This window comes from Lissotriton helveticus, chromosome 1_2, assembly GCF_964261635.1.
Source record: "Lissotriton helveticus chromosome 1_2, aLisHel1.1, whole genome shotgun sequence".
In the NCBI taxonomy this organism is placed as follows: domain Eukaryota; kingdom Metazoa; phylum Chordata; class Amphibia; order Caudata; family Salamandridae; genus Lissotriton; species Lissotriton helveticus.
This window is the reverse complement of record NC_136058.1, coordinates 300,031,823-300,047,320: the sequence shown is the minus strand read 5'-3', so window position 1 is coordinate 300,047,320 and position 15,498 is coordinate 300,031,823. Positions and strand designations below refer to the sequence as shown.

Sequence of the window (15,498 nt, the reverse complement as noted above, 5' to 3'; positions counted from 1 at the left end):
AGTCACTTATATAATATCTGGGTGGCTTAGCAGATACATAGTAAGTGGCGCCCAAAAATCTTTAGGCCTAGAAGCTTCAGGTAGCACCTCGGCATAAACATTTAGTTGTTCCCTACAAAACACAAGATCCCTAAGCCATTTGACTAATGTTGGGGTAGCCCTAGCATTCCAATACATAGCCACAGCACGCTTGGCACACACTGTCATTTTGAGTGAGAGTTCCATACAGTGGTAACAAGTCAGATACACATTTTCGTTAGAGTGAGAGCTCCATACAGCCGTAACAAGTCAGATACACACTGTCATTTAGAGTGAGAGTTCCATACGGCCATAACAAGTCAGATACACACTGTCATTTAGAGTGAGAGTTCCATACTGCGGTAACAAGTCAGCTACACACTGTTTTGAGTGAGAACTCCACAAGGTGGTAACAAGTCAGATACACACTGTTATTTAGAGTGAGAGCTCCATACTGCGGTAACAAGTCAGATACACACTGTCATTTAGAGTGAGAAATCCATATGGTGGTAACAAGTCAGATACATACTGTCATTTAGAGTGAGAACTCCATATGGTGGTAACAAGTCAGATACACACTGTTGTTTAGAGTGAGAGCTCCATACAGAGGAAACAAGTCATATACACACTGTTGTTTTGAGTGAGAGCACCATGCAGTGGTAACAAGTCATATACACACTCTTATTTAGAGTGAGAGCTCCATACAGAGGAAACAAGTCATATACACACTGTCATTTAGAGTGAGAGTTCCATACAGAGGAAACAAGTCAGATACCCCGTGTCATTTAGAGGGAGAGCACCATCCTGTAACAAGTAAGACACACACTGTTGGTTAGAGTGAGAGTTCCATTCAGTGATAACAAGTCAGATACATATTGTCGTTAGAGTGAGCGCTCCAAACAGCCGTAACAAGTCTGATACACACTGTCAATTAGAGTGAGAGTTCCATACAGTGCTAACAAATCAGATACACACTGTCATTTAGCGTGAGAACTCCACATGGTGGTAACATGTCAGATACACACTGTCATTTAGAGTGAGAACTCCACATGGTGGTAACAAGTCAGATACATACGGTAAAGTCAAGTCAAGTATAACTTTATTCGATTAGATTAAAACCATCAAAGTGCACATCCCAAAACTTTTTAAAACAATCAATTCGTTATTACAAGGGTTGTTGTTTCAAAAAATTCACACAGAGTGAGAGTTCCATACAGCTGTAACAAGTCAGATACACACTGTCATTTAGAATGAGAACTACACATGGTGGAAACAATTCAGATACACACTGTTATTTAGAGTGAGAGCTCCATACAGTGGTAACAAGTCAGATACACACTGTAATTTAGAGTGAAAGCTCCATACAGTGATAACAAGTCAGATACACTGAGTCATTTAAGGTGATAACAAGTCAGATACACTCAGTAATTTAGAGTGAGAACTCCACATGGTGGTAATAAGTCAGATACACTCAGTCATTTAGAGTGAGAACTCCACGTGGTAGTATTAAGTCAGATAAACACTCTCATTTAGAGTGAGAACTCCACGTGGTAGTATCAAGTCAGATACACACTGTCATTTAGAGTGAGAGCTCCACATGGTGGTAACAATTCAGATACACACTGTCATTTAGAGTGAGAGCTCCACATGGTGGTAACAAGTCAGATACACTCAGTCATTTAGAGTGAGAACTCCACGTGGTAGTATCAAGTCAGATAAACACTCTCATTTAGAGTGAGAACTCCACGTGGTAGTATCAAGTCAGATACACACTGTTATTTAGAGTGAGAGCTCCATACAGTGGTAACAAGTCAGATACACACTGTCATTTAGAGTGAGAGCTCCACATGGTGGTAACAAGTCAGATACACACTGTCATTAAGAATAGAAAGATGTCACACTGGAGGCAATGGGGGATGGAAAAGGATTCCAGGTTCCCAAAGGATATAAAAGCAATGCAGGAAACCACATTCACCGGTGGAATTTTCAGGTCAAGGGTTGAGACTAGGAAGATAAATCAGGGGGACTGAGAAGTACTGGTAGACACTCTGCTCCTTTGAAAGCGCGCTCATTGCATTTACCTACTGTTCACAATTGTACTTGGCCATACATATGACCACCATCCACCACTAACCATCTACATTGCCTTGTACCTATATATCCACAATGCAGGCATTGGTTCATGGGGTGCATAGAGGCCTTACCTTCCACCCAGAGCTGCTCGATGTCCGTTTCGATTGATGCCACCCGCAGCCCAACGGCCATAGCGCCAAAGACGAGTAGGCCAATGAACAGCACCTTGCCGCAGTGTCGCTGAATCCGGCAGCCCAGGGAGAAGAGTAGCGCCTGGAAGCGGGCCCGGAGCCAGAGGGGGGCCTTCTGACCCACTGCTTTCCCCTTAGAAAGGAAGACAAGACAAGGGTGAGGTGGGATGTAGGGAAACAGGGGTTAGATCAAACAGGCACGAAACAAATGTCCGCCTCTCAGCGCTACATCAGTAGAGTTGGTTTTCATTCAGGCACATGGGAGGGTCAGGCGACTTTAGAGGCTCGCCCTGCTTTCCAGAGTTCGTAGGGGCACAGGATTGGCCTGGGGGACACAGACATTTTTGGAATCCCAAGACCTACACCTAGGTAAGCCACTTGGTCACATTTCAGCTGAAAAAATGCGTTATGTCACATTCAGTCCTCTTTTTTCAGCAACAAATATTAAGCATGCTTAACCTGTCGACCCTTATTTAGACTGGAAAAGTAAAACAACAAAATATAGCATACTTTTTAAATACATTGAGCTTAGGTATCACTTGTAAGACGCATTTTAAAGAAGGGGCAAAATCAAAGAATTACAAAGGAGGAGGTTACCTATGGAGCCGACGGTATGTGATGTTGGTGTGGTGATATACAACTTTTACAGTACACACCAGAATAAAGGATGTGATACAGCGGATTTATAACTACAAAGATGGGTGAAGCCTTGAGAGGCGGCACTCTCTCAAAGTCACTCTCAGAAGCCAGGGCTGGCTCTGAAACCCTAAAAACATGAGTGCCTCAAAGTCACCCTCAGACCCAGAAGCTCAGTAACCCTAAAGTCAAGTGTCTCAGAGTCACCTTCAGAAACCAGGGCTGGCTCTGAAACACTAAAAACCATAATGAGTGTCTCAAAGACGCCCTCAAACATTAGGGCCAGGGCCAGGGCTCAGTAACCCTAAAAAACTGAGTTTCTCTAAGTCACCCTCAGACCCAGAAGCTCAGTAACCCTAAAAACATGAGTGCCTCAAAGTCACCCTCAGAAGCCAGGGCTGGCTCAGTAACGCTAAAAACCATAATGAGTGACTCAAAGACGCCCTCAAACGTTAGGGCCAGGGGCTCAGTAACCCTAAAAAACTGAGTGTCTCTAAGTCACCCTCAGACCCAGAAGCTCAGTAACCCTAAAAACATGATTGTCTCAAAATTACCCTCAGATACCAGGGCCAGAGGTTCAGTAACCCTAAAAAATTGTGTCTAAATGTCACCCTCAGACCCTGAGGATCGGTAACTAAAGACAAGAGTGTCTCAAAGTCACCCATATGCTCAGTAACCCCAAAAACATGAGTGCCTCAAAGTCACCCTTAGACGCCAGAAGCCCAGTAACCCTAAAAACATAAGTCTCTCACAGTTACACTCAGTGTGCCTCAAAGTCATCAGCATCACTCTCACATCAAAGGGCTAATCGACAGCTATTTACTAGTCGGTGGAGTAGATCTGCTAGAAATATGACCCAACTCCATGGACTGAACCATTTGTTATTGTTTACACAGCACTCAGTGCGGGCTGTACCCTTTGGAGACGAGGCACAGAGCACTATTGTTTACACAGCACTCAGTGCGGGCTGTACCCTTTGGAGACGAGGCACAGAGCACCCAAGGTCACCGTGATGTATTTCTCCACCACATATCATGCATCAAGACCACAACTGCTGTCGCGAGCCACACCCTGTGCCATTAGTATGCCGACACCTCATGACACAAGTCTACTGCCTGCCTGTCACACAATTATTCCCAAGGCCTCGCGGGGCCTAGCCTGTACCTGCCAACAGTAAAACCTAGATGGCAAACCTTATTAAAAATGGCGCAGAAAACGGACAGATTTCCACAAAGTCTAGAACTCCCAGAAAGCGGAATTGGCACAGGCATGGAAAGCCAGAGAGCAGCTATGACATTTTGGAATTGTGGGCAGGGGAAGAAAATGCCCGGCGACAGCCAGGGTGTTTTTCACATCACTTTCTCCAAATCTGCACTTTGAGTATCCCCAGGCATATGCTGGCAGGTCATGGCGCCCTGGACCCAGAGATACTCGATGCTCTGGCTTACCATGTGTCTAATGCCAATTTTAGTGCTGTATGTATGCCTCCTGTATCTCAATTCTCCATGAAGCGCCCACAACACGTTAGTGCTATACAAAAACCCAAACCTATGACCGCTTCACATTGCAAAGCTGACATCTCCTCCCAGGACACCTCAAACGTTATGCTCAAGGCAGACTCTCTGCGAGACCGCCTCAAGCCACAAGGCCATGTCTACACCACCAAAAAAAAATGCTATGACCAGTAAAACAAGTTAGAAACCCAAAATACAACAGTATGCATAAAATATACATAAATGGCCAAACAGTAGATGCAATCCAATCTAGGACCAATTAGCTGCTGCCTATATGCATAATCCTATCCAAGTAGCGTGACTGTACACTCAGTATATGACACTGGTCAACTGTAAACACAATTTACGTATGGTTAGCAGCCATCTGTATGCACAATCCAATAATCTAAGGCGTGTTCTGTACACGCTGTAAACTCTAGGCATGACATTGGCCAACCATAAACACAATCTACCGTAAGAATTATCACCGACTGTAAGTACAATACCACCTGCAACTATACCCTCAAGACGTGATATTGGCCTATCGGACACACAATCCGACCTTCTGCTGTACTCTCAAGACGTGATATTGGTCAACTCTGCACACAATCCCACCTATGGCTATACCCTTAAGATGTGATATTGGCCAACCACACACACAATCCTACCTGTGGCTGTCCCCTCAAATTGTGATATTGGCCAGTCATGCACACAAGCCAATTTGAGAATGGTTAGCAGCTGTTTGTACAATTCGATATAAGGCAAGTAGCTGCACAAACAGTACACACAATTCAATGTAAGGATTATGCACAATCTGGCCAGTGGCTGTACACTCAAGATGTAATATTGGACAACCGTACACAAAATCCAATTTAAGAATGTTTATCAGCTAACTGTATGTACACTCCGATCTAGGACATGATTGTGTGCAGTCTGGTTTAATACGGGATACTGGATAACTGTATGTACAATCTGATCTAATACGTGTTACTGTTCAACTGCACACACTATCCATCTAAGATGCTTCATTGGCCGAATGTATGCATAATCCAATATTAACGTAGGTAGCAGCCACATGTGTGCGTAAACTTATCTGAGGCAGGTTACTGGCCAAGCGTAAGTACAACCTGATCTTGGGCTGGATACTGGACAACTGTGGGCACGGAGTGAACCAAGATGTTTACTCGAAAACTGCACAGTCAAGATGTGACACTGACCAATCATATACCTCATCTCATGTAGGGCTTTTTAATGGCCAACTGTGTGCACAATCGAATGTAAGACACGAGGCAAGGAATCTGTGCCCACAGTATGCACAATCCAATTAGACATGTTACTGGCCAAGACAGACTCAGACCCTCGTCGTTTTGAGGTCTATGATTGCTTGCATCACTTATTATCACTGCCCACAGATTGACAACTTAGTCGTGGGTGGGCCGCCCACTTTCATTTCATTTCACCACGTGCCCGATTTCAAAAAGGGCAGCATGTATCCTTTCATATGCATGACACACCGAGTACAAAAGTGCCAGAGGTAGAAATATGGATCCTGTCTAACCTGACGCCCAGAGAGGGGGTCATAAAAGCATTTCATCGAAGGTTTAGCAGCTTGCCTTGACGCCACACTCTTGCCACTACCTCTTACTGGGCACATAATGACTGGTAACCCAAAGAAAGTGCGATTCTAGGGGCGTGATTTGCAGCCTTGGAGAAAGAGTAGGTGGGCCTTATACACTAACAAATTCCAGGGCCACCCCTCCATCACCAGCAACCCAGAAATGGAAGGAAGGCTCAATGCAAGACCACAGAAGTAGAGGAGCCAAGCCCCGTGCGCCATAGACTGGATCCACTTGGCCTCACCCACAGAAGCATTTGCTGGTGGTACGACATGCTTGTGAGGTGGCCCCTTCCCACTTCCTCACAGAGCCTGTTGCCCAAGATGGACGTTGGCTCATGGCAAATAATGGCAGCCATAGCCCGCCCGGCCTCCCACTCTGCTAGCTGGCAGCATCACTTGTGAAATGATCCACTTCTTTGTGAGTGACAGATGTCTAGGACGCCCTCTTTGACAACAGACGACCAAAAGACACAGTGAGAGCTCGTGTTCACCCCTAGGGGTCGTCTCCTTCCCAGATTAACTTTCTTATTAGCAAGGGAGCCCCTACTACAATCCAGGGACAGGACTCCCACTCGCACCCATGGGTCCTCCACTCCTCACCAAGTGACATCTCCACACTGAGAAGACTTGCTAACCCTAAGGGCCTCTCGTTTGCAGCCGCAGAACTTCTGCTTGTATTTAAGGTGTTCCAACTCAGTGATACCTGCGTCAGCCTTCCGCTTTCACCCATTGGGCTCCCACTGGCAACTACCAGCTACTGTTTCAAATCAGGGGTGTCTTAACCACACGCAAGGACTCTCGCGTCGACCCAGAGACCTGCACCATCACCTCTGCAGCTCGGCCTGTGAGCCACAGTCACATACATGAAGCTGGGATCTACTTGACAGCTAAGGGACACCTTCGGGACACCACTGGCATGCGCTACGCTCAAAGGAAAACCACCGTCCACCAGAGCCGAGCAGGCCTACCAGACACTAGTGACAACCGGGCAATGACATGAAGAAAGGCTGAGAAGATGTCCACCTCTACCCCATCTCCACCTAGACCCCTCATGTCATCATCTTCTACCAGCAATCAGTTACTAGGCGTGACACTCACATGAGTCACTCATTGGGCGTGCTTCTCACGCTTGAGAGCAGCGCTAATCACTAGGGATGGCCCTCACACGAGTGCACCATGACTCTTCTCACACCTGAGCACTGCTCATCAGTTGGCAGGATTTGAAACCCTCAAACCTCACTTTTGTCTGGAGAACTTTATGTTCTAGTTTACACCCCCTCACCTCTGGAATCTTCCATGTACATAAACTCCCAGAAGCCGCGTGCTCCTTCTTATGAGGAAAAACAAAGCGCATCACTTTTTATCCCTCAACCATGTAAAATGTACCATATTTACGAAGAGGACTTGCACTTTTTGAGGCCCTGGAGAGCGTAGTCTCGGCTTCCCCAGTTGAGCAAGTTGTGTGATTTGGACCAAACAGATGTACAGCCCTGCACACCAGTTGTCCTGGTAAAAAGGGGTGCGCTTGGAAACGAGGTACAGCAGTCACATGTATACATGCTAAAATACTGTCAACACCAGTTGTTTTCTTTGGTCCATAACATGACTACACTGAGCTGGGCTCAGGTAGATTAACACCTGTCATTTACAGCGGCTCGAAGCAGGAATACTACACTAAATTACCATTGCCCTGGGTGCCTGCCTATGTTGCCCAAGTGTACACCTTCTTGTTCCTTACCACTTTCCTCCTCACCCTCCACCTTATAGACAGCCACATTTCCCTGACTGGCCTGAGCCACGAAGGAAAAAACACGTACCAAGCACTTTTCAAGCCCGGAGAAAATAAAGCCCACCTCGCTCTCTAATCAAAACATGCAAGAGAGAGCGAAGGAAGACCCCCGCAGCCCCCAGCTGCAGACAGTGCTCAAGGGAGAGCACCACGAACGGGGGCCGCTGTCCCCTGCGACCACCAGCTGGGATCCGAGGCGCTGGAGGGTTTCTGCTGCAAGCATGGCTCTCCTCCTGTCACCCACCCGCAGGCAGGCTGTGGGGGCCACTCTCGGAGGTGAGAAGTTAGCAGGCACGTCTCCTGTGAGACACACAACGTCCACTGCAGACAGAGGCCGCTCAGATCCGACACACAACGTCCACTGCAGACAGAGGCCGCTCAGATCCATGGCACGTCTCCTGTGAGACACACAACACGGCCTCTTCCTCTGCAGACAGAGGCCGCTGTCACGTCTCCTGTGAGACACACAACACGGCCTCTTCCTCTGCAGACAGAGGCCGCTGGCATCCCAGGCACGTCTCCTGTGAGACACACAACGTCCACTGCAGACAGAGGCCGCTCAGATCCATGGCACGTCTCCTGTGAGACACACAACACGGCCTCTTCCTCTGCAGACAGAGGCCGCTGGCATCCCAGGCACGTCTCCTGTGAGACACACAACGTCCACTGCAGACAGAGGCCGCTCAGATCCATGGCACGTCTCCTGTGAGACACACAACACGGCCTCTTCCTCTGCAGACAGAGGCCGCTGGCATCCCAGGCACGTCTCCTGTGAGACACACAACGTCCACTGCAGACAGAGGCCGCTCAGATCCATGGCACGTCTCCTGTGAGACACACAACACGGCCTCTTCCTCTGCAGACAGAGGCCGCTGGCATCCGAGGCACGTCTCCTGTGAGACACACAACTTCCACTGCAGACAGAGGTCGCTGGATCCCTGGCACGTCTCCTGTGAGACACACAACACTCTCTTCCACTGCAGACAGAGGCCGCTGGCATCCGAGGCACGTCTCCTGTGAGACACACAACACTCTCTTCCACTGCAGTCAGAGGCCGCTGGCACGTCTCCTGTGAGACACACAACACTCTCTTCCACTGCAGTCAGAGGCCGCTGGCACGTCTCCTGTGAGACACACAACACTCTCTTCCACTGCAGTCAGCGGCCGCTGGCACGTCTCCTGTGAGACACACAACACTCTCTTCCACTGCAGTCAGCGGCCGCTGGCACGTCTCCTGTGAGACACACAACACTCTCTCCCTCTGCAGACAGAGGCCGCTGGCATCCGAGGCACGTCTCCTGTGAGACACACAACTTCCACTGCAGACAGAGGTCGCTGGATCCCTGGCACGTCTCCTGTGAGACACACAACACTCTCTTCCACTGCAGTCAGCGGCCGCTGGCACGTCTCCTGTGAGACACACAACACTCTCTTCCACTGCAGTCGGCGGCCGCTGGCACGTCTCCTGTGAGACACACAACACTCTCTCCCTCTGCAGACAGAGGCCGCTGGATCCCACCGCCGGGGGGCAGAGGGATTATCCCAAGGGGCCCTGTCCTCGGTTTGACTTCAGTTCCTCCGCGCCGTGTTTGTGTTTCCTTCCCGTGGCCCGGCTGGCCTTCTTTCTCTCTACACTGGGAGCAGACGGTGGGGGTGGCAGCGACGGCCCCCGGGGCTGACTTTTACCACCTATCCTCCGAGGCTCGGGTGTGAGGTCAAATGAGGTGTGTTGTATTCTTACATTTGCATTCCCCACCCGAACAGTGACATCAACCTCGGCAAACTCGCTCATCTCAGCCAACCCCGTGTGTGCACAGAGGGGGGTCTGCCCCGGCCGTCTCTGTGCACCCACTTCCGTTTTGGCCCCGGACCCATGCCGCGCCCCCTCTCCCACAACGTGCAAGCTCAAGGCGGGCACCCCTTTTTGTTGCCACACAAGAGCCCCCCTGCCCCTGCTGCCCACTGTGAAGCGACGCTGCCTGGCGAGCCTTCTCCACACCGCCAGTGGTCCCCACACACGGCTCAGCTCCCGGCGTCCTCATTGGCTCTTTAAATCCCTAACATCCCTTTTACTCCCGCAAAGGCCAGCCCTGCACCTCCCATTCACGCACACCATCTCCATCCCAGGACCAAGCCCCGGGCTGTCACCCACGGCTGACCCCGCGCCCCTCACGTCCTCGACTCTTTTATTTAAAGGAGCGCCTCTTTGAATGCAAGGAGACGGGACTCTCTCTCCCTCGCTTCCCTTCGAGGATGCCGAGCCCCAGATCCCTTGAAAGACAACTTCCAGCACCTTGAAGACGCGGGTCACTCTCCCCACACTTGTACCCCCCACCTCCCAGCGGGTACCCCCGGCACCCTCTTACCTTGGAGATCTGCTTCAGGGCATAGGCAGCGTGGCAGTAGCCGGGTCTCCTCTGCAGGTCCGGGTTGACAGTCGGCGGTGCGGGGGCGCTGTACCCGGGGGGCTGCCCCCCAAACCCTCCTGGGGGCGCAGGGGGGGCCCGGAGATCCGATGCCATAGGGGATCCAAGCACAAGGAGGGAGCTGGTGGCGGTGGCGAGGAGAGGAAAACAAAACCACCAGCAGCAACAAAACGAAAGAAAATCACCCAAAGACACAACCAGAAAGAAAGTCAGCCGCAGGCGGTCAGGAGAGATAATCCATGGAGGGCGGGGGTGCCAGGCAGAGGGGGCATCACGGGGGAGACCCCTCGGAGACCCACATCTTCGTCATCCCGGCTCCTCGGGGACGCTCGCTTTTCCTTTTCCTCCGGATCGGTGCAAAATTTTTAAAAGTCGCAGAAGGAGCGGCGAAAACAACCCCAATAGAAAATCAAAATTCAAAATCTACACACACTCCAAAGAGGGATCAGCTGCAAGAAAAATATAATAAAAACCAAAGCACGGCCCGGCATCGAAAATCAAGAGTGGAGAGAAAAAGAGCCGCTCTGGGGGTCTCAGAGCTCCGCTTCACAGGCAGTCCCACCAACATTTGGTGAGAAGCTGCCTCCAAGCAGATCTTGAAAAGAAGTGAGAGGGGGGAGGGCGGGGGCCGGCTGGGTGGGTGGGAGGTTTGGGATGGAAAAGGGCTCTGCCTCCCCCCATTGGCTGAGGAAGAGGCAAATTACCCCACAAGCATCTCCTATTATTAGCTGCTAAGCAACCGGAGGGAGAGACGAGACCACCCAAGCAGCCCAGCCCGCCCGCCCGCCTGGGCTCTGCTGCCTCTCTCTCCTCTGTCCTCAGATCAATATGGGGGGGGGGACCCTGGGGCGACGGGAGGGGGGGGGTGGTAAACTGAGGGCTGGAGTGAGAGGCTGAGGTGTTGGTGCTCATCTGGTGTGAGGCAATGCTGTTTAACACTAAAGGAATTTAGCACCATAACATTTAGGAATGATACACATTCACGTCTCCGGCATCCCCCTTCCCCACACACAGCTGGCGCAACCCACACACATTGCATATCGGCGCTACGCACACCCGCACGCAGAACTGCGCAGCACTACACAGCCCGGCACCATACCAGACGGCACACCATGGACAACACTGCACAATCACCAGACGCACACGCACCACTCAGTCACACTACACAATCACCAGACACGACCACCACCACACACACACACACACACACATATACACACACACACACATATATATATGTATGTATGTATATATATATATATATATATATATATATATCTCTCTCTCTCTCTCTCTCTCTCTATATATATATATATATATATATATATATATATATATATATATATATATATATATTTAACTTGAACTATGCTTAAACCAGCATTACCCACATCATCACCAGCACAGACCACCCAGGGCAGCACAGACTTTTACAAACACACACGCCATGAGCCAAGCCCCACATACAAGATCACCACCACACATTGCCAGCATTAGATAAACTGTCACACCACCCACCCAGAAGCACCCCACCTACATCACATACAAGACCACACACATTACGAGCAGCCCAAACACATGCGCACACAGCACCACAAACACACCAGCAGCAATTTACTCACTCACCCATCACCACACCCAAGTACGCACACACACCCTCTGGTTAATTAACACAGTACTAGCAGAAGAGTACTTCACCGTAGACACAAACTCAACTACACACGCATCTTATACAAGCACATACAGCAAATACACACCACATACACCATTAGCACCAACACGCGTGGAATAAAACACAATAGCACTACACTTACCAGCACAATGCACACGAGAGAGAACATACACTACTCACCCCATCAGGCCAGTGTATCAACATCAGCAGCCCATACTCACAAGCATACACCATTACAACGCGCGCTGCAAACACAGCTTGCACACACAGGACACACATGCTGTCATAACGCACACATCATGCGTACATAAAAGAACACATGCCCACAGCATAAACTGCGGACACAAACCAAAGACCCGGCAGACAACAAAACTGCACATCACCCCACGCACATATATGACCAATTAAACGCACACAGCAGTCGCCTGCATCACCCCTGCGCACGCATGCACAGCAGAGACAGCGCACATATTGCATAAGGAAACGCACACATAGCGCATCGCCACACACACAGGCGAACCCAGACGCATATCCTAACAGCACCTCATGCACAGCGTCACGCATCACCGGCACCACACACACACACACACTGTTTATTATCCCAGCCTGACATGGCATTTATTGGGACAGCTGCAGAACTGGTATTTTTTCATTTCTGTTGTTTTTATTGGAGAGACAAGGAACACAAACACATCTTCTGCCTCAATCCCAGACAAAGGGGGAGGACAGAGTGTTCCAGATGTGCCCTTCTGCATATTCCCAGCCCCAACCACGCTTTTGTACCACGCGTTATTTTCACAAATTGTGCTTTTAAGTGGTTGCGATATTTCACGGTGGGGTCTAGCACTAACTAACCATGGGTTCTGAAAAATGTGGCTCTGGGCTCGTGACAATCTCGCCACACACACGGTTACGTGTACAGAGTCTCAACAACCCACTCAAGAATGTGGTCGTCCTTAAAGACAGTGGAGAGAGAAGTCCCCAACTCATTTGGTCTGCACATTAGCAGTACTGTGTACATGATTTCATGTTAAAATGTACATAAGATTTCTTATGAATGTGATTTCGTATGAATGTGTTCAGTAGGAAAAATGAAGGCTGCACAAGAGGCTCGTCCCCTGCACGGGGTGGTTCTCCACCCTGTGGAGTGACCCCCAGCACACTGCTGTCCACACTAGATGCTTGGGGGTGGTGGGGTTCACATCTACATTCTTGACGCTAGAACACGTGCCCTTAAACAGTAGCTGGGCCCCCTCCCTCTTCACAATCCCCACAGGAGTCCAGAGGCCACACCCAGGACAGTCTGAGTTCCCTCAGACCATTAGACGTGGCCTCATCAGCTCGTCCAAGTCCAACTTCTAACCTCACCAAAGGGCCAGAAGGAAGTCAGTGCAGAGGCATTCTCCCCGGACTGGAGGGGAGTTTATCATTGAAGGAAGGTGGCCCTACTTTCCGCTGGTGCCCTCGAAGATGAATTAATACTGTCCCGGGCCTGGAGCCAGCCAGTTACGTGTATTTGGCTTTAACTTTGGGAGGGAGATGCAATGCTTCTCAAGGCCAGGCATAGGACTCTTGGAAATGACCGCACCCGGAACGAAACGCGAACTCGAGCAATATCGCCGCTGAATCAGCCCCCGCACTACGGGGACTTACTGCCATAGAAGTTTCTACACTTTCCGTGCTTCAAACACGCGGACAAAGAGACACTCTTGAGTTTCTTACCCCGATGACCGCAATATTTAGCAAGATTACTTACTAAAGAATCTCCGCATACCCGCTGGAGAAGATTACTTCTGATATTTGTAAAATCACATTCTGACTGATATTGAAACCCGGTCTCGAGCGGAGCCGGGTCGGAATTATCACCGGCACCGCGACCTGTGGTTACAAATCTATTACCTACAGCCCTGAGGAGTCGCGGAAACAGTGTGTTTTCTTGCGACGAAACCGTGTCGGCTGGCTTTCTATGAACAATAAAAGAGGAACCGAAACACTGGTGGTCCACTCCTTCGCCCATGAAATTTGAACTTTATGTCCATTGAGACATCTTTTTTGGCTTGAACTTTCATATGAGTGTGCAGCAGGTTTTGTTTTCATTATATTTAATGTGTCCTCTAAGCACATTTTGAGGGATTACAGGGACGTGACCCTTACCTGCATGCACCTTCTGCCTTACAGCATTGTCCTGTGCGTTAACCTGAGCAGTGCGCCCAGTATTTCCCTCACACCTAAAACCCTGCCCTTTGTTGCTTGGAAATGTACTGCTGTTGCAACCTCCAGAGTGCAAGAGGGCGCTGTACTGCCCTGTGTAGAGTGCAGCAGGCCCTACGACGAGGAGCAAGGCACGGGTGACTGTCTCATCTCAAGGGAGTTATTCATTCCATTCAATGACAAAACAGAGTCTAGGGACAGGATGAAAGGACTGCAAGTGTCATAGCTAAACCACCACGTAACACCTCTTTCTGTGACAGCCCACATTAGCCCATTTCCAACCAAAGGGGTCTACAAGGCTTTTCTCCTTGTCACCGTAGGCATTAGGGTAGCATACTGTTGGTTTGAACACGTAGTTTTGAATCTATCAGAATCATTCTCTTAGCACTTATATTTTGTAATTATCTTGTCTTAGTGGTGACAATTGATCCAATCCCCAACATTAATTCCCAACCACAACTGGCCAGTTGAAAGGTATCGGCCCCTTAAATGATGGTATTTTCATTGGCTGTACTTTGGATATAAGCAAAAATCCAGCACAAGCAGTCTGCCTGCATTAGTCTTGAACCTAAGATCAGTTTGGCCGATAATTGGTCTTCTCTAAACTGTGCCATATACTGACTATAGGGTCCGCGGTAGCCCCATTAAATGAGGGCATATTCTCTGAACCTCTGGCAGTTACCAATGCCATCTTAAAATATAATTTCATGACTTGGGTGGGACCACTGTTAATTTTGGGTGGTGAGTAAATGAGTGTTTTTCATTTTTAGGGCAGTTTTGTAAATTATCAGACACCTGGCTCACATCTAGGGGGTCTTTGCACACACGACCACCGTAAAACTATGGCAAGGAGCAGACATAGCAAAGTGAAAGACCTGACACCAGATATTTCACCAGGACAGTTGATTGCAGGCAAAACTTTCTCCGAAGGCTACAGTAGTCAAAGGGGCTTTTGATTTCTACCCAATTCCTGCATCAGCACTAGGACTGTGTTTAGTGCAGTGGTTGAATTGGGGGGGGGGGGAATGTTGGAGGGGCACGACGTGCCCATACTTTTTTAATTTTAGAAAAACAGCTCCCCCACTTTGTGTGAAAAAACAACTGCCCGGGATGGTTAATTCCCACAGTTGAAAAGCTTCAGCGGAAGTGGGAGGGAGTCTCCTGTGCTTTGACACAGAGGGAGGGGCAGACACCTAAACAAGCCTTCTTGCTAGGGTGCCTGCCTCCCTGAAAGAAATGTAAATGCATGCAGCCAGTCAATCTGCTCATGTAAAGGGTGCTTGGAAGGCAGTATTGGCTTTAATTGATGGAATCACCTGAAGCTTCCTGAAGACACACATTTATTCTTTTGAGAGCTATTATAAGGGAGCT

At 49.3% G+C, this 15,498-nt stretch overlaps 1 protein-coding gene across 2 annotated transcripts in view; it reads right to left on the bottom strand.

Moving 5' to 3' along the window:
- PTCH2 (patched 2) overlaps positions 1–10,832 on the bottom strand; it is an 85,561-nt gene extending 74,729 nt beyond the window's left edge. The window contains exons 1-2 of one of the 2 annotated variants that reach the window (XM_078671773.1): positions 10,185–10,832; positions 2,223–2,415 (exon numbers count right to left, since the gene is read on the bottom strand). In XM_078671773.1, coding sequence (XP_078527899.1) covers positions 2,223–2,415; positions 10,185–10,340 — 349 coding nt within the window. In that variant the 5' untranslated portion in view covers positions 10,341–10,832. The remainder of the gene's footprint in view (positions 1–2,222; positions 2,416–10,184) is intronic. The other variant, XM_078671771.1, reaches the window with a different exon arrangement.
- Between the last annotated feature and the right edge of the window lie 4,666 nt (positions 10,833–15,498).